The sequence below is a fragment of the Typopeltis vanoorti genome, chromosome 18, assembly GCF_054136105.1.
Source record: "Typopeltis vanoorti isolate ZY-2024b chromosome 18, IOZ_Tvanoo_1.0, whole genome shotgun sequence".
In the NCBI taxonomy this organism is placed as follows: domain Eukaryota; kingdom Metazoa; phylum Arthropoda; class Arachnida; order Uropygi; family Thelyphonidae; genus Typopeltis; species Typopeltis vanoorti.
This window is the reverse complement of record NC_143566.1, coordinates 90,426,351-90,450,317: the sequence shown is the minus strand read 5'-3', so window position 1 is coordinate 90,450,317 and position 23,967 is coordinate 90,426,351. Positions and strand designations below refer to the sequence as shown.

Sequence of the window (23,967 nt, the reverse complement as noted above, 5' to 3'; positions counted from 1 at the left end):
GGCCTCACACACCTGCGTTTCTTCATCTAGTGAAGAAGTAAGAGTGAGCTCAGTGTTGCGTTCACCAGGTTGATAGCTTTTAACGAAATGGGCACTCATTAACTGAATAACCTCTTCTTCATCTGTAACCCTCATGCCATCTGGATTTAGAAGAGTTATTCTTTCATATTCATTCTTTCTTTTACTTGCAGCATATCGATATAATTCTTGTGGGTTGTCTTTGGCACGCAGAGCCAGTTCTTTTCATAATCAGACTTTGCTTTCTGTGCCACAGTTGTGACTATTCTAGTCTGCTGCTTATAACATTCATAACAGATGTCATCCTTATGCAAACACTATTCCTTCCACATCGTCCTTTTCTTACGAATCTCTTGCTTAATAAGATTACACATCCATTTGACTCCTACTCTATTTATTCTTTGAACTCTTATGACACATTCTGATATCGCATCATTTAAGTATTGTTTAAATACTTCTGTGCATTGTCGATATTCTTTCCATCCAGCAGCCGATACCTTCTACTGAACTCTGTATACTCTTCAGTTGATCATAATTTCCTGCTTTGTAGTTCAGCATGTAACCATTTCTGAACGGAACATTCATAAACTTGGTCACTTCCAAAGTGAGTACTGCATGATCACTGTCACCAACTGGAGGCAGAATAGTTACTTCTTTAACTGAAACGCCCTCTGACACTATAATCAAATCTAATACTCTTTGACCTCAAGTTCCTTCTGCCACATGCTGCTTTAGGAAGTTGTTGTGCAACAGCTCAATAAATGCATTTTCATTCTTCTCATGAGATTCTACTGCTACCCAATCAATATCTGGATAATTAAAGTCTCCATTATGATTACTCTTTTCACACTCATCTTTTCTATTTGGTGATGCATTTCTTCATCACCAGCAACTGATCCACCAGGTCTGTAACAACATCCCAATATGTAATTTGTCTTGTTAGATTCCATCTCACAGCAGATGGCTTCAAACTCACTGCCACATGAAATATTGTTAGTAGTATTACTACATTCATAGGTCTCAACTCTAACTGGATTTAAGCCATCCAATATCATTAGCAGCATCCCCCCCCCTCTCCTATCTACTCTATCCTTCCTAAAAATACTGTACCCATGACACTCGATACCAGTTAGCAGGTCTGATTCTGATAGCCAGGTCTCACTAATTCCTACAATCTGAGGTTGCAACATATTGACTAAGCCAACAAACTCTATCCCTTTGTTTCTGATACTCCTAGCATTCGTGTACAGACATAATAATCTACCTTCTTGTTCTTTTGCATACTCTTGTTTGCAGTCTGCCTGACACAGTTGGACAACTTGCAGATCTTTATTCTTCTCTAATGCCTTACACATGTAGACATCTTTGCACACATATGATGGGTCCAAACCGGACAAACACAAACCCGAAATCATTCTTGCCTCGCCAACATTTCCATGACAAAGCCCATTCCCGTCATTAACACAGTTATATACTATTGCACTCTTACACTCGCATTCACACCATTCCTCCCTTTAGAATTTAGTTTCCCTGACTCTCTCTGTGTTAGGTCTCATACCAGTTATTAGTTTTTCCAGACTACTGATACCAAACGCATTCAGGTGTAGGCCATCCCTCTTACAAATCCAATCTTCCCTCAAACTCACTCCACACATCCAAAAACTCGCATCCATTCCTTCTACACAGCCTATGCATCAAATCGTTTGCCATCATAGCCCTTCTTTTTAATTCCTTTTTATCATAGCGAGATAAAATGCTAACGATTTTCACTCTTGCCTCGTCCAGCAACCCTTTCATGTCCTCTCTCATACTGAACTTATTGCCAGTTAAATCGTTCATACCTACTACAACTACGATTTCATTTACTTTTCTTTTCTGATTTACTTGAGTTATATTTTTAATTTTTGCTCCAGGAAAACTCTATGTTATAATTCTCTCATCTATAGCATGTTTTATTATAGAGTCACCATAACAATAACTTCTTTCTTTTTTACTAACAACGTCACTTACCTGATTTTCGTTATGTCCTGACTTACCTGTTTCCTTGCTTTGTTGTTTCTTATTTTCCTGTTAATTTTTCTTTTTGTCCCTTTGCTCATTTAAACTTCTCTCTCAACTTTTTGCAATTTCTGCATTGTCTCTCTGATGATCTGCTTCAACTTTGCTATTTACACTTCGCTATTTACAATTATAGATAGGAAGCTAGTAATGATGTAAGTTTTTCATGTAGTACTATCATATCCTGTACACGTCTTGAGACTACATGTCAGGAATTTGATGATGATGATGATACAGTAAAAAAATTGTCTTAGAAAACAAAAATATAAGATCTCATAGTGTTGGAGTCTTGAGAGATAACAGATTGATTTGGAGGAAAATTGTTGATATGAAGTTAGTAATGATGCAATTTCTTCTTGTAGTACTTTCATAATATCCTATCCACCATTTGAGGGTACATGTCTCAAATTTGATGATGAAATTACGAGTGAAGAGTATTATCACATTTAAAGTACATAATAGAGTGTAAACAGTAAGTACATCAAGTATGTGGAAGTATGATTTTTATAAATTTCAATATGAAATGCTTTTTAGGAGCACATTTCCTAACTCTAGTATTAACTGTAATTATAAGGTTACATAATTTTATTACTAAACTATAGAGCTGAAAGGCTTTATGGAAGAACTGCTCAACAATTTGAAATAAATATCAGACCTTGGAAGTTTATTTTCCATTTGGTTAGACTATAATAAATTTAGTTTAATCCTTTACCCCCAAGTGTAGGCAAACAAAGTTTGCGCCCGAAGTAGTTCAGCACTGAGGCAACTTGTAGTAAACGTGGACCAAGCTCTCATCACTCCTTGTCTCCTTATCTCCCATAATGCAAAGCACATCTTCTTGTAGACATGTATAAAGCTATGCATTAAGGAAAGGGCCACTACCCAGACTGGTTTCGACCTTTATTGAGGTCTTGTCAGCGGAAGGCAGACCCAGAAGCAATGGAGAGGTCATATTTACTTATACGAGTTGCCAAAAGGTGTACCACCTTATTATTAATTTACCCTGGATTTAGAGAAAGATATTGGAAGTTTATTTTCCACTTGGTTAGACTATAATAAATTTAGTTTAATCCTTTACCCCAAGTGTAGGGTATTAAAAATACTTTTATTTGCCATATCACATCACATTATAAGAAAGCACAAGTAAATATGATCTCTCCATTGCTTCTGCCTTAGTATCACCAATTCTGGGTCTGCCTCCCACTGACTAGACCTCAATAAAGGTCGAAACCAGTCTGGGTAGGGGCCCTTCCATTAATGCATAGCTTTATACATGTCCGCAAGGAGATGTGCTTTGCATTATGGGAGATACTGAGACAAGGAGTGATGAGACCTTGATCCACCTTTACTACAAGTTGCCTCAGTCCTGAACTACTTCAGGCGCAAACTTTGTTTGCCTACACTTGGGTAAAGGATTATCATCATCATCATCAAATTCCTGCCATGTACCTTCAAGGAGTGTACAGGATTTGATAGTACTACATGAAAAAAATTACATCATTACTAACTTCCTATCTACAATTTTCTTCCAAATCAGTCTGGTACTTGTTAAGATTCCAACATTATCAGATCTTATATTTCTATCGTCTAAGGCACTTTGTACCATAGTAATCCACCTATATCTTAGTCTTCCTCTGGGTCGTTTTGCTGCCAACCTGGCAGAGAACACTTGTTTTGCTAATCTTTCTTCTCTCATTCTGTTTAAGTGACCATACCACCTGAGATTAGCTCTGCTAACACATTCTTGGATGCTGACAATGTCAAGTTCTTTCCTAATATCCTCATTTTTAATATGATATTGCCATTGATGCCATCTGCGGTCTCTAGTCTTTGGTCAAGCATTTTACTTCTGACCCAGCTCTCAGATCCATAAGTTAAAACTGGTTTGAACACTGCCTTGTATACAGCTAATTTAGTGTTCTGACTAATTTCTCTCTTATTCCATATGAATTTATTCAATTGACTTCCCACCATACTGGCTTTGTGATTCTGCTGTCTATTTCTATGTTTAATTTACCATCTTCACTAAAAATCATGCCTAAGTAGCTGAAATGTTTTACTTGTTCCACAGGTTCTCCATTCACAACACAGTTGACATTTTCAATGATTCTGCCTATTTTCATTGTCTTTGTCTTTTTATTGCTGACCTTCATACCATATCTATTACAACAGTTATTCAATTTAGCCAGAGAATCTTGTAGAGACTTGTAGCGGATTTATTTAGAAGTATAACATCGTCTGCATAAAGCAAAGAGCTGACATTAACATCTCCAATTCTGATATCATGTTTAGTACCACTTTCCTTCATAATGTGATCCATATAGATAATGAATAACAGAGGGGATAATGTACGTCCTTGTCTCACACCAGATTTAACATTAAACCATCTTCCTGTACTTCCTTTAATTCTAACTGCTGACTTACAACTCAAATGAAGATTGTGTATTGCTTGATATAATGCCTCATTGACACCATATAACTGTAGTGTATTGAATAGCTTCTCTCTTGGCACCTTGTCATATACCTTTTCCAAATCGACAAAACTTAAATACAGATCTTTGTTATATTCCCATGCTTTCTCGACTATTTGTCGTAAAGTGAAGAACTGATCCTGACAGCCTCTAATTGTCCTGAATCCAGCTTGTTCTTCATAAAGCTTTTCTTCCACAATTCTTCTCAAACGTTTCTCAAGTATACTTGCATAGATCTTGCCAGGAACACTCAGTAGGGAAATACCTCTGCAATTCTCACATTCAGTTTTATTTCTCTTTTTATATATGGGTACTATGAGAGCTCTACTCCAATCATCAGGAATTCGTCCCTCTGTCCAGGCTTTCTGAACTGTGCAGTTCAGCCACTGTAGGACTCTTATACCACCATGCTTCAGCATTTCTGGTTGAATATCATCTACTCCTGCTGCCTTTCCACATTTCAAGCCTTGATGACTTTTTCTACTTCAAGTATTGATATGTATTCATGACTGCATGGCTGGTCAGTGTTTTTTACCACTGTACTGTTATCACTGCTTGTTTCATTTAGCAGTTTTTCAAAGTAATTACTCCATACTTCAAGGATATCTTTTTCTCCCATTTTCATGTCAACTTTATCATCTCTAACTCCTTTTACAGCACTCTTTCCTCCATTCCTAATCTTCTTCAACAACCTCCAGAATATTTTGCCACCTTCTTGATATTTATTTTCTATATTCTTGCCAAAGTCCTCCCATGACTTTTGTTTAGCTAGTTTTACAGTGTTTAGCATTCTTGCATTTGTCTCTGTATTCTCTAAGAGCACAATCTGACTTATTTGCCAGGAATGTTTGATATGCTTTCTTCTTTTCCTTCACTGCCTCTTTAACGTCCTGTGTCCACCATGGAGTTCTAATTTTTCTATCCTTACAGACTTCACCACATGCCTCTCTAGCTGAATCAATCAGGGCCTTTCTTCAAGGCTTGCCACTGAATCTGCAAGGTTTGATTGCTGTTCTCAAACGCTTTCATTTTTTCTTCAATAAGCTTTGTGCATTTTAGTCTACAGTTCACATCTGAGAGCTGCTCAACTTTTATTCGCTTTAAAACTTTCTTACATGTTATTCTTTTCAATATGAAATTCAATTTTATCCTGCTCAAGACTAAATAGTGATCACTTCCAATTTCAAATCCTCTGTACACTCTGGTGTCCTTCACCAGGAAGAAAACATCACTATCAACAATAACATAGTCAATGAGCCTTTTCTTATTCCTTGCCTCTTTTCTCCGTGTGAATTTGTGTACATTTTTATGTTGGAACATGGTGTTAGTAATAACCAGTCCATGTCCTGAGCAGAAATCCAACAGATATTTGCCATTATTATTAGCTTTGCTCTTTTCTCCAAATTTTCCCAAAAAGGATTAAACTAAATTTATTATTAACTGTCTGACCAGTGACACCTAATTTAGGCACTAATAAAAGGCAAATATATGGGCTCCTACACAGAGCTCATGTGTTTTAAATAGTGCAAGCCAAGGCAACTCTGATGCTGAAGGTTATATTTTCATAAGCTGTCTGGTAAAGTTTGAAACTTTCAGTTTTTTTTGAATATTTGACTGTAAAATATGGATGGATGGTAATGTCCTCCATAATATTCTTACTTTTAATATAATTGTATCGATTTATTTTTCGAAATTTATTTTATTTTATTTAATTTTTTAAAAACTTGTGTATTTAAATTGTGTTGAAATTGTATTTGTAGGTATCCTGATTGCTTAGCTTGGCAGCTAAAACTATCCCGTGTTATTATACGTAAGTCCGAGGAATTTACACGACTTCATAACTTTCTTGTTTCAGAAACAGAAAGTGTAAGTTTACATGTTATATGGTTTTCTTGTATTTGGCTAATCTTAAGAATTTTGTTGTGCTGTTCCATAAATATGTACTTTTAGAGTTATTCTTTGTTATGTTAGGTTGGGAGTAACATATTTTATAAATAAATTCCAGAACGTCAGAGGAAATAAAATTCATGAATACAGTATTTAATCAGTATATATCAAAAGTGATAATAAACCTCTTTTACTTGCTAATTTACTTAATTTCACAAAATAATTGAAAAATTTAGCCGTCTTCTTTATCATTGGTTCATAAAAATTACTTTATTAATTTAATGAAAAGTTTTGCAATAGTAATAATAATAAAAGTTTTGCAATAATAATAACAATAATAAAAGTTTTTCCACATAAAATCTACTTTCATTTGCCATATCACATCGAATTATAAGAAAGCACTAGTATCAACAAGAATGGCAAATATAACAACACAAGCTTACAGAATTGAAACTCATTGAACGGATTTTGCATTCAAATAACTTCTTTCTGTGTGTCGTGTCCTATGCTGATTAAAAAAAAAAAATTTTTTTTTGAATCATGTTAGAAATTTTTACAAACAAGGAAATATATAATAGGTATTATGTTCTCAAATATATTAATTGTTTATTTTACCTAATGATGAGATATTATTTTATAAAATTATAAATAAAATAGAATTGAAAACAGCAGAGGAGAGATGGTTTATATAAAAGTAAATATTTATTTGGAATCCCTAATATTTTTTGAAGAAAATATTTCTCTTTTATCTGTAAATTGACATTTTCTAATTTTTTTTTGTTATGTGGTGCACTTGTAATTTTTTATTTTAAATGCCAATGGTGATCTGCTATTATGCTGATGTTCCTGTCCATTGTCACTCTTCCTTTCAAACCACTTATCTGTTTTATCTGGCCCCATATGATCTTGGAGTTTAGCATCTAAAAGGCAAATATGTAGATTATTCATTATTCTTGTACAGTATCTTAACATGTTCTGAATGGAAATAAATGGTGGTAAGCAATGTGCCCTCTAGTTTTTGCTGATGCATGTATGCCTGAAAAACATTTTTGTGAACAAGGTTTCACTCTCAGGTACAATGTGTGTGCAGTAGCCTGTGCTCACAATAGTGAAAGCCACAAACTCTTTTAATTTGATACTTAAAATTAATGACATCTTTTTTAAAATATCTTGTATATCACATCCTAAATGTTTACTCTTTCAGCTACTTAAATATTACATATATGTGCAGTTTATGAACAAACAATATCAATTTCTAGAATAAAAAATTCCAATTTCATGGTTTAATGCACTAAACTTCCTGCTATCTTCTTCTTCTTCAACCTTCTGGTTCTGTCCACTGCTGGACAAAGGTCTCCCCCATGATTTTCCAGATCATTCAGTTTTCTGCTTCTCCCATCCATCTCACTACTGTAATTTGTTCCAGTTCATCTCTCCACCTTCTTCTCGGGCTTCCTCTTTGTCGTGTTCCATCCATTGGTCTCCACTCTGTTGTTTTTCTAGTCCATCTCCCGTCACTGCATCTGGCAATATGGCCAGCCCATCTCCACTTAGCCTGTTTAATGTATTTTACAATATCCATGACACCTGTTTGAGATCTTATCCAGATATTTGTCTTCCTATCTCTTAATGTTATTTTTAGCATACTTCTTTCCATGCGATGTTGTGTTGTTTTCAGCTTTTTGTTTAGGGCTTCTGTTAAAGTCCATGTTTCTCCTCCATATGTTAGGACAGGAAGTATGCACTGGTCGAAAGCTTTCCTTTTTAGACTCATAGGGATGTCACTTCTGAAAATGTCTCTCATTTTCCCATAAGCCATCCATCCAAGGTGAATTCTTCGTTCAATCTCTTTTCTTTGGCACTTCTCAAAGGATAACAATTGGCCCAAATATACATATCAAGTAACTTGTTCTATTTCATGGTTTTCAACTTTGATAGGTCTATTGTTTATGTATTTATTCATCATTATTTTTGTTTTTTCTCTATTTATTTTTAATCCAATTTCTCTGGAGGCTTCATTTAGCTAATTTAGCCTTTCTTCCAGATCTTCAAGATTATCTGCTATCAGGACAATATCATCTGGAAATTTCAGATGATGCAGCCTTTCTCCATTTATGTTTATTCCTTTTGTTTCCCAATCAAAGCTTCTAAAGACTTCCTCTAGTGCAGCTGTAAATAATTTGGGAGATATGATGTCGCCTTGCCGGATGCCTTTTTGTATTGGGAACTTTTCACTGTTTTTATATAATTTAATTACAGAAGTTGCATTATTGTAAATATGTTTTAGTGTTTCAATATATGGTTTCTCAGTTCCCTGGGTTTCAAGTGCTTTTAGTGTTGCAGATGTTTTAACTGAATCAAATGCTTTTTCATAGTCTATATATAGGCCAGACATAAGGGTTTATTGTATTCAATTGATTTTTCAATGAGCTGTCTTAATGTGTGAATATGGTCCAAAGTATTGTAATTCTTCCTAAATCCAACTTGTTCACAGGATTGCATTCCCTCTAGTTTAGATTTTATTCTATTATTTATAATTTTTGTGAAAACTTTATATATGGTGGGGAGTAGGCTTATAGGTCTGTAGTTTTTAATTTCTTCCTTATTGCCCTTTTTAAAAATTAATATTAGAAGTGAATTGTTCCAATTTTTCGGAATTTTTCTCTGTTTTAGGGATTTACTGTTTGATGACAGGGCTTCCTCCCAGTTTTAAGAAGTCTACCATAATTCCATCTTCTCCTGGAGCCTTTCTATTCTTCATTTCCCGCAGTGCCAATTCCACTTCACCTTGTAAGATCTCAGGGGCATCATGTTCTTCCTCACTCGAGTAATCCATAGATGATTCTTAGATGTCCCAGTCTTTGTCTTCATAGAGTTCAGTATAAAATTCCTGAATTCTTTTGATTATTGCATCTCTATTTTTTATCAGTTCACCATTTTTTCCTCTTACAGCAGCTATTTCCTTTGTTCCAACTGATAATGTTCGTCTTAGGACCTTCATATTACTATTGTTTTCTATTGTTTCTTTAATTTTCCAAGTATTATACGATCTAAGTTCATGTTTTATTTTACATATAGTTTTACAAATTTCCGTATATTCTATTTTATTGGTGTTATTCAAATCTCTTTTCATATCTCTTCTTTTCTTCAGCAGATCTACGGTTTCCTGTCTTAGTTTTCCCTCTCCTTGGTGCCTTTTTACACCTCCTATTTCTAGTACACAATTCAAGATAGATTTTGTTAATATTTCATTAGCATCATCGATGGTAGTAGCAGTGTTTAACTTTTTTAGTTCATTTTTGAGTGATTCTCTATAACAGCTTTTATTGTGGTAGAGGTTTTGTAGATCACTAAATTGGACTTTTTTTCTTATGAGCTTATTCCATTCCCATTTTTTGTTGATCCATACTTTTGCCCTTACTAGTCTTTGGTCACTTCCTGTGTTAAATCTATTAAGCACTTCGGTATTATTTATTATATATCTTCTATTGGAGAGAATGAAGTCTATTTCATTGTAAGTTTGTCCATTTGGGCTTCTCCAAGTCCATTTTTGGTTGATTTTCTTCTTGAAAAAGCTGTTCATAATAAAGAGGTTATTTTCTTCTGCATATTCAATAAGTTTTTCTCCTCTTTCATTCCTCTGTCCAAATCCAAATTTGCCAATGGAGTTCAGATGGTCATCTCTGCTTTCAATTTTGGCATTAAAATCACCCATTATAATTATGTAGAATTCTTTAGAATTATTGAATGTGGATTCTAATGTTTCATAGAAATCTTCTATCTCTTCATCTGGATGGTCCATAGTTGGGGCATATACTTGTATAATTTTCAGTTGGTATCTTTTATTTATGAAGAGACCTAGTTCAGCTATTCTTGATGTTATTTTATTTACAAACAGGATATTGTCGATTGTTTTATTTATTAGGAATCCTATGCCACTAGTTGAGTTTCTATCACATTCACAGTGGTAGAGTAGATGTCCATCTTTTAATCGCATGAGAGTTTCTTCTTTCATTCTTATCTCTGTAAGGCCCACAACGTCCCATTTTATATCTTCCAATTCCTTCATCAGTTCTTCCAATCTATCATCATCCCATAGAGATCTGCAGTTATATGTTCCTACTAATATCCTTCAATTATTGTGCACTGTAGGTGGACTCATTGTAGCTAGTGGAGACTGTAGCATATTTTTTGACCTAAGGGTGCTTAAGGGTTAAAGCTGTATAATTGAGAGGAGACCTCCACATAGCCTTTAAAGGAATGCAGAGAACCTACCAGGGTTTCTGACCTAATGTCCAATCCTCACCTTCTCGTGGTGCACCCTGTTGGGTATCTACCTGGATACTGAACGAACGAGGATGGGCTGAAAATTTGGGATTTAACCGACCAAACTGTATTCCTATTGGTTAAACCAAAATAAAAAATGATGGTACAACATGACAAAATTTAATGCCGACTAGGGCTTCGCCCAGTTAAACAAGGCCCCTGTTGTTTTCACCAGGGAACCAGGTCGAACAGAGAAAAGTCAGCTACTGAAACAAATCTGAAAACACATCCAAACTCAACATCACCAAAGTTAAAGATCGGTACTATCAACATAAGAAGCCTGAATGGCAAAGAAATGGAGCTAGCTGAGGAATTCAATAAATACCAGATCTACATAATAGGGGTGACTGAAACAAAAAAGACAAAACCTGGTGAGAGATCTTTCTGAGCAATAAATACAAAATGTTATATTCAGGCAATGACAATCAAGGAAAAGAAGGAGTAGCCATAGTATTCAACACAAAATACGAGGCTAATCTTCTTGAATGGCAGTCAGTCTCAAGTAGAGTAATATGGGCAAATATGAGAATGGAGAACTGGACAATGAGACTTATTTGTGCCTATGGTCCCACAGAAGGTTCTACTAAGGGAGAAGTGGAGGATTTTTTGATGCTTTAGAAAAAGAAACTGACACAATGAAAAAGGAAAAGTTGGTCCTTGTTGGGGATCTAAATAGCGTAGTAAATGATTCTGAGACATACAAAAATATTTTGGGAAAATTTGGAGAAAAGAGCAAAGCTAATAATAATGGCAAATATCTGTTGGATTTCTGCTCAGGACATGGACTGGTTATTACTAACACCATGTTCCAACATAAAAATGTGCACAAATTCACATGGAGAGAAGAGGCAAGGAATAAGAAAAGTCTCATTGACTATGTTATTGTTGATAGTGATATTTTCTTCCTGGTGCAGGACACCAGAGTGTACATCATCATCATCAAATTCCTGCCATGTACCTTCAAGGGGTGTACAGGATATGACAGTACTACATGAAAAAATTACATCATCACTAACTTCCTATCTACAATTTTCCTCCAAATCAGTCTGTTACTTGTCAAGACTCCAACATTATCAGATCTTATATTTCTATTGTCTAAGGCACTTTGTACCGTATCAATCCACCTATATCTTGGTCTTCCTCTGGGTCATTTTCCTGCCAACCTGGCAGAGAACACTTGTTTTGCTAATCTTTCCTCTCCCATTCTATTTAAGTGACCATGCCATCTGAGATTAGCTCTGCTAACACATTCCTGGATGCTGACAATGTCAAGTTCTTTCCTAATATCCTCATTTTTAATATGATATTGCCATTGATGCCATCTGTTCACGCCTCTAATCTTTCTCAGGACTCTCATATCTGCGGTCTCTAGTCTTTGGTCAAGTGTTTTACTTCTGACCCAGCTCTCAGATCCATAAGTTAAAACTGGTTTGAACACAGTCTTGTATACAGCTAATTTAGTGTTCCGACTAATTTCTTTCTTACTCCATATGAATTTATTCAATTGACTTCCCACGATACCAGCTTTGCTGATTCTGTTGTCTATTTCTATATTTAGTTTACCATCTTCAGTAAAAATTGTGCCTAAGTAGCTGAAATGTTTTACTTGTTCCACAGGTTCTCCATTCACAACACAGTTGACATTTTCAATGATTCTGCCTGTTTTCATTGTCTTTGTCTTTTTATTGCTGACCTTCATACCATATCTATTACAACAGCTATTCAATCTAGTCAGAGAATCTTGCAGACTTGTAGCGGATTTATTTAGAAGTATAACATCATCCGCATAAAGCAAAGAGCTGACATTAACATCTCCAATTTTGATATCAGGTTTAATACCACATGCCTTCATAATGTGATCCATATAGATAATGAATAACAGAGGGGTTAATGTACATCCTTGTCTCACACCAGATTTAACATTAAACCATCTTCCTGTACTTCCTTCAATTCTAACTGCTGACTCACAACTCAAATAAAGACTAAGTATTGCTTGATATAATGCCCCATTGACACCATATAACTGCAGCGTATTGAATAGCTTCTCTCTTGGCACCTTGCCATATGCTTTTTCCAAATCGACAAAACTTAAATACAGATCTTTGTTATGTTCCCATGCTTTCTCGACTATTTGTCGTAAAGTGAAGATCTGATCCTGACAGCCTCTATTTGTCCTGAATCCATCTTGTTCTTCACCAAGCTTTCCTTCCACAATTCTTCTCAACCGTTTCTCAAGTATACTTGCATAGATCTTGCCAGGAACACTCAGTAGGGAAATACCTCTGTAATTCTCACATTCAGTTTTATTTCCCTTTTTATATATGGGTACTATGAGAGCTCTACTCCAATCATCAGGAATTCGTCCCTCTGTCCAGGCTTTCTGAACTATGCAGTGCAGCCACTGTAAGACTCTTATACCACCATACTTCAGCATTTCTGGTCGAATATCATCTACTCCTGCTGCCTTTCCACATTTCAAGCCTTTGATGGCTTTTTCTACTTCAAGTATGGATATGTATTCCTGACTGCATGCCTGGTCAGTGTTTTTTATCACTGTGCTGTCATCACTGCTTGTTTCATTTAGCAGTTTTTCAATGTAATTACTCCATACTTCAAAGCTATCTTTTTCTCCTGTTTTCATTTCACCTTTATCATCTCTAATTCCTTTTACAGCCCTCTTTCCTCCATTCCTAATCTTCTTCAACAACCTCCAGAATATTTTGCCACCTTCTTGATATTTATTTTCTATATTCTTGCCAAAGTCCTCCCATGACTTTTGTTTAGCTAGTTTACAGAGGATTTGAAATTGGAAGTGATCACTATTTAGTCTTGAGCAGGATAAAATTGAATTTTATATTGAAAAGAATAACATGTAAGAAAGTTTTAAAGTGAATAAAAGTTGAGCAGCTCTCAGATGTGAACTGTAGACTAAAATTCATAAAGATTATTGAAGAAAAAATGAAAGAGTTTGAGAACAGGAATAAAACTTTGGAGATTCAGTGGCAAGCCTTGAAGAAAGGCCCTGATTGATTCAGCTAGAGAGGCATGTGGTGAAGTTGTCTGCAAGGATAGAAAAATTAGAACTCCATGGTGGACACAGGAAGTTAAAGAGGCAATGCAGGAAAAGAAGAAAGCAAATCAAAAGTTCCTGGCAAATAAGTCAGCTTGTGCTGTTAGAGAATACAGAGACAAATGCAAGAATGCTAAACACTGTGTAAAACTAGCTAAACAAAAGTCATGGTAGGACTTTGGCAAGAATATAGCAAATAAATATCAAGAAGGTGGCAAAATATTCTGGAGGTTGTTAAAGAAGCTTAGGAATGGAAGAAAGAGTGCTGTAAACGGAGTTAGAGATAAAGGTGACATGAAAACGGAAGAAAAAGATATCCTTGAAGTATGGAGTAATTACTTTGAAAAACTGCTAAATGAAACAAGCAGTGATGACAGCACAGTGGTAAAAAACACTGACCAGGCATGCAGTCAGGAATACATATCCATACTCGAAGTAGAAAAAGCCATCAAAGGCTTAAAATGTGGAAAGGCAGCAGGATTAGATGATATTCAACCAGAAATGCTGAAGTATGGTGGTATAAAAGTCTTACAGTGGCTGCACTGCACAATTCAGAAAGCCTGGACAGAGGGACGAATTCCTGATGATTGGAGTAGAGCTCTCATAGTACCCATATATAAAAAGAGAAATAAAACTGAATGTGAGAATTACAGAGGTATTTCCCTACTGAGTGTTCCTGGCAAGATCTATGCAAGTATACTTGAGAAACGTTTCAGAAGAATTGTGGAAGAAAAGCTGGGTGAAGAGCAAGCTGGATTCAGGCCAAATAGAGGCTGTCAGGATCAGATCTTCACTTTACGACAAATAGTCGAGAAGGCATGGGAATATAACAAAGATCTGTATTTTAGTTTTCTCGATTTGGAAGAGGCATATGACAAGGTGCCAAGAGAGAAGCTATTCAATACACTACAGTTATATGGTGCCAATGGGGAATTATATCAAGCAATACACAGTCTTTATTTGAGTTGTAAGTCAGCAGTTAGAATTAAAGGACGTACAGGAAGATGGTTAAATGTTAAATCTGGTGTGAGACAAGGATGTACATTATCTCCTGTGTTATTCATTATCTATATGGATCACATTATGAAGGAAAGTGGTATTAAACATGATATAAAAATTGGAGATGTTAATATCAGCTCTTTGCTTTATGCGGATGATGTTATACTTCTAAATAAATCCGCTACAAGTCTGCAAGATTCTCTGACTAAATTGAATAACTTTTGTAATAGATATGGTATAAAGGTCAGCAATAAAAAGACAAAGACAATGAAAATAGGCAGAATCATTGAAAATATCGACTGTGTTGTGAATAGAGAACCCGTGGAACAAGTAAAACATTTCAGCTACTTCGGCATGATTTTTAGTGAAGATGGTAAATTAAACATAGAAATAGACAACAGAATCAGCAAAGCTGGTATGGTGGGAAGTCATTTGAATAAATTCATATGGAATAAGAGAGAAATTAGTCAGAACTAAATTAACTGTATACAAGACAGTGTTCAAACCAGTTTTAACTTATAGATCTGAGAGCTGGGTCAGAAGTAAAACACTTGACCAAAGACTATAGACCGCAGATATGAGAGTCCTGAGAAAGATTAGAGGTGTGAACAGATGGCATCAATGGCAACATCATATTAAAAACGAGGATATTAGGAAAGAACTTGACATTGTCAGCAGCCAGGAATGCGTCAGCAGAGCTAATCTCAGTTGGTATGGTCACTTAAACAGAATGGGCGAAGAAAGATTAGCAAAACAAGTGTTCTCTGCCAAGTTGGCAGCAAAACGATCCAGAGGAAGACCAAGATATAGGTGGATTGATATGGTACAAAGTCTCTTAGATGATAGAAATATAAGATCTGATAATGTTGGAGTCTTGACAAGTAACAGACTGATTTGGAGGAAAATTGTAGATAGGAAGTTAGTAATGATGTAAATTTTTTCATGTAGTACTATCATATCCTGTACACCCCTTGATGGTACATGGCAGGAATTTGATTATTATGATGACCCTCTGTCTAAGTCCAGGACGCGTCCCTTTTTATGCTGGGCGACAGACAAGCCAGTATGTAATTTTCCTATTTTATTCATTCATTCATGGGGAGATATTTGGCCTTATAGCACCACGCTGGCCAGACGGGTTGGTGCCTCACAATAGTGCTTAAGATGAAATGACACAGCAAAATAGGAAAGATTCACCCCATAGTTGCCTCTAATACTCTAATAGCATTGGGTAAGGAGCAAGAAGAGAAGAAAGAAGCAAGGAAGGAAGAGGAGGGACCAGTCTACAGATAATATAACAGATGTATACAGATGTATATTACATGATGTAAGGCATGGTCCAACATCAGGTACCTCTGGTTTGCCATGCCCATACTCACTAAAGTGAGCCCTTGAGAAACTTCCTGCTATAATATTGTATATTGTTCATATTAGTGGTGTTTTTTTTTTTTTTTTTTTTTTTTTTTTTTTTTTTTTTTTTTGTCTAGCTATAACCTGTAAAATTGTGAGCACTAAATTCATTTGCTTAAATGTATATAGTTACAAAAATTCATCACCATTTGCAAGAGTTCAAGTGACTATACTGTCTAGAGACAGTAGGTGCTATAGACTTGCAACTTGATCATATCAGTTTGCCTGGATGTTTAAGCTAAAAGTGGCTAAGAACGTATTAAATTGGATTGGATTAGAGTAATATTGGAGTGGAGACATTAGACAAATTACTAAATAAAATAAGTGACAAGTATGATTTATCATATAATTTGTTTTTATAGTACATTCAAAAATTATTGACTGTAAATTAGAAATTTTGAAAACAAAAATTTGCATTCTCAGTTACTAGTAACATTGGTGGTATAGAAACTTTATTTGGATTTATTTTCTTAGCTTTTACCAGGAATATTTTTTGAGCATGGAATGATCTCTCTCCTGGAATATTATATTTTTACTTGAACTCTGATTCTGATTTGTAAACAATTATTTTTGGATGGGATATTTGCATGACAATTTAAATAGGCTGTTAGTATGGGAAAAAGATAATGGGTATCAGTTTAATGTGGAGAAATGTAAAAGTTATGCATTTTGGGAAAAACAGATTACAAGCCGTATATCACCTTGATGGCACTGTACTCCAGGAAATAGATAAAGCAAGAGATTTAGGTGTGGTAGCAGACAGAGAGGTAGAGTTTAGAGGACATATTGCTAAGGTAGCCCATAAGATTATTTGGCTATTGAATAACACATTAACATGTAGAGATAAGGAAGTTTTTATTCCTCTTTATAAGGCCTTGATATGTCCACATCTGGATTACTGTGCTCAAGTCTGGTTCTCCTGGGTTTCTTGAGGATGAAGAAGCAGTGGAGAGGATTCAGAGGCAAGTGACAAAGATGGTGAATGGTCTGTGGAATGTTTCCTATGAGAATAGATTGATGGTTTGTGGACTGCAGAAGTTGGTTGATAGGAGAAAAGGAGGGAATATAATAGAAACATTTAAGTTGCTTAAAAGGTTTTATAGGATAGATGCAGGAGAAATGTTTCAGCACTTGACTAGAGGCACCAGAATAAGGGGTCATCCCTGGAAGTTGAATAAAGGTTTGGTTAGTAAAGGTGTGAGGACTAGATTTTTTCCTTGGAGAGTTGCAAATGAGTGGAGTGCTTAATAAATATATGCTACACACCATATTTAAACCATATGTCAATGTCAAATTGGCAACTCTCATCAGTTCACCTAAAGAACAAACTCTCTTCTTTATCGCATACAGGAGTTTATGAAGCACCCTGTTCTTGTGACCCGGCTTACTGTGGACATACAGCAAAAAACTGTTGATGTCTACCTTGGAGAACATAACCAATACATTCAGCACTACATTATGGCAAGTCGGGTCTAGCAGACCATGCCTTGGATACCCCTTCACATAGGATCAAATGGAAGAAAACAAAAGTGCTACACAGAAGTTATTATAAGTCAGAAAGATTGTTTTGGGAATCAACAGCAGCTTTAAAACATACTCCAAACTTCAACAGTTATGGCTGTATAAATTTACCAAAAATCTGGGAAACAATCATTTTATGATCTAATTAATACCTGTTTTCTCTCTTTTTCCAACAATAGATGGTGCCAATTAGAACTTTAGTTCCTTGTATTGTCCATTAAATATTTTTAAACTAGTTCCACTATTATACCAAATTGTTGTTTTGTGTACTGTGACTGTTCTTGTGCTCTGAAGATGCTGGATATAGTACCAGTGTAATATCATCTAATAAATTAATAAAAATTAATTATTTTCTTATCATTCTGTGTTGTAATCAATACTGTTAAATACTGCAACCTGGTCATCAAACTGGAATCTCTACACTGAAGGGCATCCAGTGACTAGTCTCACCACTGCTAAGAAGTTGGCCATTCACAATGATGCTGTAAGGCAAAGTTTTGTTACATGAAGTTTAGGGAAAATCATGCAATGACTGCATGCAAGAAACCGAGAACAGAACTGGCAGAATGCACCAACTGTGGTGGACCACACACTGCCAATTGCACTGTTCAGTGAATACCCAATTTTCAGGAAATTGGCAAAACCAACACAGGCCCAACCTGACAACAAGGTAGAGAAAAAGCCTTTCGCATCCAACCATGAAAAATCCGAAGATGCACCAAAACCTTCACAGGCACACCTCATATGCAGAAGTGTGGTGTCTAATAAAGAAACAAAACTTACCATTCCAAAGGGTTTGATACCACAGTCTTGTTTGTGAGATGGATGCAAGCAATTTTCACACTAATCAATGATGGCTAAGAAACATAGAAGACCTTATTCCATTCAGATCATTTTCTGGAATGCCACTCTTCTCGATAAGCTTATACGTTGCTTGGACATACTTCTAATTTTTTAGGAAATTACAACTTAAACTAAATTATTAATTATAAAAACTTTGATTAATAACTACCTATATTTCGGCAATGTTACATTGCCGAAATATAGATAGTTACATTGCCATCTTCAGGGATGCCATCTTCAGGGATGCCATCTTCAGCTTTAAAACATACTCCAAACTTCAACAGTTATGGCTGTATAAATTTACCAAAAATCTGGGAAACAATCATTTTATGATCTAATTAATACCTGTTTTCTCTCTTTTTCCAACAATAGATGGTGCCAATTAGAACTTTAGTTCCTTGTATTGTCCATTAAATATTTTTAAACTAGTTCCACTATTATACCAAATTGTTGTTTTGTGTACTGTGACTGTTCTTGTGCTCTGAAGATGCTGGATATAGTACCAGTGTAATATCATCTAATAAATTAATAAAAATTAATTATTTTCTTATCATTCTGTGTTGTAATCAATACTGTTAAATACTGCAACCTGGTCATCAAACTGGAATCAACAGTTACTCCAAACTTCAACAGTTATGGCTGTATAAATTTACCAAAAATCTGGGAAACAATCATTTTATGATCTAATTAATACCTGTTTTCTCTCTTTTTCCAACAATAGATGGTGCCAATTAGAACTTTAGTTCCTTGTATTGTCCATTAAATATTTTTAAACTAGTTCCACTATTATACCAAATTGTTGTTTTGTGTACTGTGACTGTTCTTGTGCTCTGAAGATGCTGGATATAGTACCAGTGTAATATCATCTAATAAATTAATAAAAATTAATTATTTTCTTATCATTCTGTGTTGTAATCAATACTGTTAAATACTGCAACCTGGTCATCAAACTGGAATCTCTACACTGAAGGGCATCCAGTGACTAGTCTCACCACTGCTAAGAAGTTGGCCATTCACAATGATGCTGTAAGGCAAAGTTTTGTTACATGAAGTTTAGGGAAAATCATGCAATGACTGCATGCAAGAAACCGAGAACAGAACTGGCAGAATGCACCAACTGTGGTGGACCACACACTGCCAATTGCACTGTTCAGTGAATACCCAATTTTCAGGAAATTGGCAAAACCAACACAGGCCCAACCTGACAACAAGGTAGAGAAAAAGCCTTTCGCATCCAACCATGAAAAATCCGAAGATGCACCAAAACCTTCACAGGCACACCTCATATGCAGAAGTGTGGTGTCTAATAAAGAAACAAAACTTACCATTCCAAAGGGTTTGATACCACAGTCTTGTTTGTGAGATGGATGCAAGCAATTTTCACACTAATCAATGATGGCTAAGAAACATAGAAGACCTTATTCCATTCAGATCATTTTCTGGAATGCCACTCTTCTCGATAAGCTTATACGTTGCTTGGACATACTTCTAATTTTTTAGGAAATTACAACTTAAACTAAATTATTAGTTTAAGTTGTAATTTAAATAAAATAATTAAAAAATTAATTATTTTCTTATCATTCTGTGTTGTAATCAATACTGTTAAATACTGCAACCTGGTCATCAAACTGGAATCAACAGTTACTCCAAACTTCAACAGTTATGGCTGTATAAATTTACCAAAAATCTGGGAAACAATCATTTTATGATCTAATTAATACCTGTTTTCTCTCTTTTTCCAACAATAGATGGTGCCAATTAGAACTTTAGTTCCTTGTATTGTCCATTAAATATTTTTAAACTAGTTCCACTATTATACCAAATTGTTGTTTTGTGTACTGTGACTGTTCTTGTGCTCTGAAGATGCTGGATATAGTACCAGTGTAATATCATCTAATAAATTAATAAAAATTAATTATTTTCTTATCATTCTGTGTTGTAATCAATACTGTTAAATACTGCAACCTGGTCATCAAACTGGAATCTCTACACTGAAGGGCATCCAGTGACTAGTCTCACCACTGCTAAGAAGTTGGCCATTCACAATGATGCTGTAAGGCAAAGTTTTGTTACATGAAGTTTAGGGAAAATCATGCAATGACTGCATGCAAGAAACCGAGAACAGAACTGGCAGAATGCACCAACTGTGGTGGACCACACACTGCCAATTGCACTGTTCAGTGAATACCCAATTTTCAGGAAATTGGCAAAACCAACACAGGCCCAACCTGACAACAAGGTAGAGAAAAAGCCTTTCGCATCCAACCATGAAAAATCCGAAGATGCACCAAAACCTTCACAGGCACACCTCATATGCAGAAGTGTGGTGTCTAATAAAGAAACAAAACTTACCATTCCAAAGGGTTTGATACCACAGTCTTGTTTGTGAGATGGATGCAAGCAATTTTCACACTAATCAATGATGGCTAAGAAACATAGAAGACCTTATTCCATTCAGATCATTTTCTGGAATGCCACTCTTCTCGATAAGCTTATACGTTGCTTGGACATACTTCTAATTTTTTAGGAAATTACAACTTAAACTAAATTATTAATTATAAAAACTTTGATTAATAACTACCTATATTTCGGCAATGTTACATTGCCGAAATATAGATAGTTACATTGCCATCTTCAGGGATCACAAAACAATGATATGGGCATGCAGGCAAGTTCCCCCCCAACAGGCTAAATTGGGTTGTCTTAGCTGTTGGGCTGATGATCTTAGAATGCATGCTTCCCAAATTTGGGACGGTCTCATGCACCCAAATTTGTTGAAGTTTGGGAAGTTTTTCAGAGCTGAGGCTGATTCAAGGAATAATCTTTCGTCTTATACTTGCTGTAGTGTAATAAAGTGGCCTTCTTCCAGCATATTCTGTGATGGGTGTCCAATGCATGGTCAGCAAGTCTTGAGTGGCTGTATTGGTGGAACCATTGTGGAATGTCATTGACCTAGGAAACAAAACAACATGAATTCATGATGGTTCATTATGCTTACTTAATCCTGATAAATCAAATGCATCTCCCAGCTGACAATCCAAGGCTCAGGAACTGTTTTATATAGTGATGACAGGTCCAATGCCAAGGGAGGCAACATGGGTATCTTTATGAAACACGCATTGAGTATTGCAAAATCGAAAAATCTTCAGCTGTTAACATTGGGACCAAAGGAGTGGAAACCTACTATGTGTCTTTATGACTTTACTAGCAAGCAGTTACTTGAAACTGACTTAGAGTGGAGATACTAGACACCAACCAAGCCTTCCTAGTAGCAGGCTGCTTAAATACCAAGCACCTAGCCCATAATAGCAGAACTACTAATCAGAATGGTAATATCCTCAATGATTTTGCTGCCACAAGGAATATATGTTGTGGTTGTGGGACTTCTTAGAACCCACATGCTATAGCATAACAGGATGTCCCATTGTTTTAAACATTGCTTTATTCCAAAATTTCACTGACCAATATAGTTTGAATGCAGTAGATAACCTCATTTCTGACCACAACCATGTAACAGTAATCAACTAAGGAAAGTTACCTAACATATTCCTTGAGTTCATAGGCCCACTCCCAACTCATAAATCTAAAGAGATGATTAAAACTTCAATACACAACTTGATAAACATTTTTTGTCAGAGGGTTGCAAATGATGCAGCAGCATTGTAACAAGTGTATAACACTTCATGGGGGGAATATGTAGAACAATGTGTATGTTACATGGTTCTACCTCAATTCCATCATGGTGATTATCAACTTTTTAGCACACCTTTGTATTTCCCAAGGTCTGTTTTGGGAGCATTGTTGTTTAACTTGCACATTAATATTGGGAAAGGTTTGAATGGTGATTGTATGCAGATGATGCAAAGTTGGTAAGAACAAGAGAACTTGAATAGACTGCACGAATGAGAAAGTGAGGAGTTCAGTGTTACAAAGTGTAAGGCTTTAAAATGTGAAAAAGAAAAATGAAATGCAGAGTTGGTGAGGATATCTTAGATGAGGCAGAGGAGATAAGGGATGTTATGATTCCATATGGATTACTATGCACAGACTGGATCACTGTGTTTTCAAAATAATATGACAAATATAGATGGTGTCACTTAAACTTTATTACCTTGAGTTGTCAAATTGTAATCTTTCAGTTGTTGCATAGTTCAGTTATTTAGTGAAAGTTACAAGCACAAATCATACGGTATACTTCAGCCAGAGAAATGTCAATTGTCTTAGATTTATTGGAGCGATTTATTTATGCATGGCTACTCATTGCTGTTATATGGTTTTTGAGTTTGAGTAGTATTTTGTGGAAGAGGTTGCCATGTGCCATCATTTGCTTGATTGACAAGCAAGTGAACAACACCATTGGCCCATTTAAACACTTGAATCATGGATCTGTAGGTCATGCTGTAAATGTCATTCAGAGCAGAAATGTTATGGATTAACTTAAACTGAGCATGAAAGACTATTATTAAATAAGATTATTAATCTTATTTTAATTGTGTTTTATCATTTTGAAGGTTGGTATAAATATTTTGAACTTTCTGTATACTAAAAATTCATATCCATATATCAGATTATGATTGAAAAAATAATATTGAATATTTCAGGGAAACATTAATAGGCAAGAAACAGTAAGCATGATACCTCCTCTTCTTCTTGATGTTCAGCCACATCACAAGGTTAGCACTTTATAAATTTTGTTGATATTTGGTTCTATTGTTGATATTAATTTCTATGTGTTCAGTAATAAATAACAGCACTTTATATTAATTCTGAATGCTTCAAATTGTAAATTACACATTATTTTAATGAAATACAGTATCTCAATAGATATTTTGTTAATTTATTTAGCCCAATCACCTGTATGCGACACGGAAGTGACAGGACTGCCCAAAACTCACTTAACGAGCATAATACATGGCCTCATAGACTTAGTCATAATTCCAAATATCCAAGCCCATTTATCTGTAATTTAATAGTTAATATTTGGAATTTTTAAAAAATTCCTTGATCATTAAAAATGAATACATAGTGCTTTTATTCGTTAATAATTGACACATAATTACCATTGATCACCACTTATATAAAAGTTACTGGTGACCATTTAGGTTGCAGTCTTCAGCTTACTGGTTCTACAGAAATGTATGAAATGGAATAATTCCTATTTTAGGTTTTGGACATGTGTGCAGCTCCTGGATCTAAAACAGGTCAGGTAATAGAAATGCTCCATAAAGAAGAGGGCAAAATCCCAGGTAATTAAAAAGTTGTTTCAATTCATATTTAACTCTAATGAAGGTAGTTTTTAATTAAATGAAAATGTTTATTCCATTTTAGAGACCTTGTATGAAACAATTTCATTTACTATACAGT

At 35.3% G+C, this 23,967-nt stretch overlaps 1 protein-coding gene across 4 annotated transcripts in view; it reads left to right on the top strand.

The window, feature by feature from the left end:
* Nsun2 (tRNA (cytosine(34)-C(5))-methyltransferase Nsun2) overlaps positions 1 to 23,967 on the top strand; it is a 272,640-nt gene that overhangs the window by 47,294 nt on the left and 201,379 nt on the right. For all 4 annotated transcript variants that reach the window (XM_090407903.1, XM_090407904.1, XM_090407905.1 and 1 more), the window contains 3 exons: positions 6,308 to 6,413; positions 23,205 to 23,276; positions 23,768 to 23,849. In XM_090407903.1, the coding sequence (XP_090264029.1) occupies positions 6,308 to 6,413; positions 23,205 to 23,276; positions 23,768 to 23,849 (260 nt within the window). The remainder of the gene's footprint in view (positions 1 to 6,307; positions 6,414 to 23,204; positions 23,277 to 23,767; positions 23,850 to 23,967) is intronic.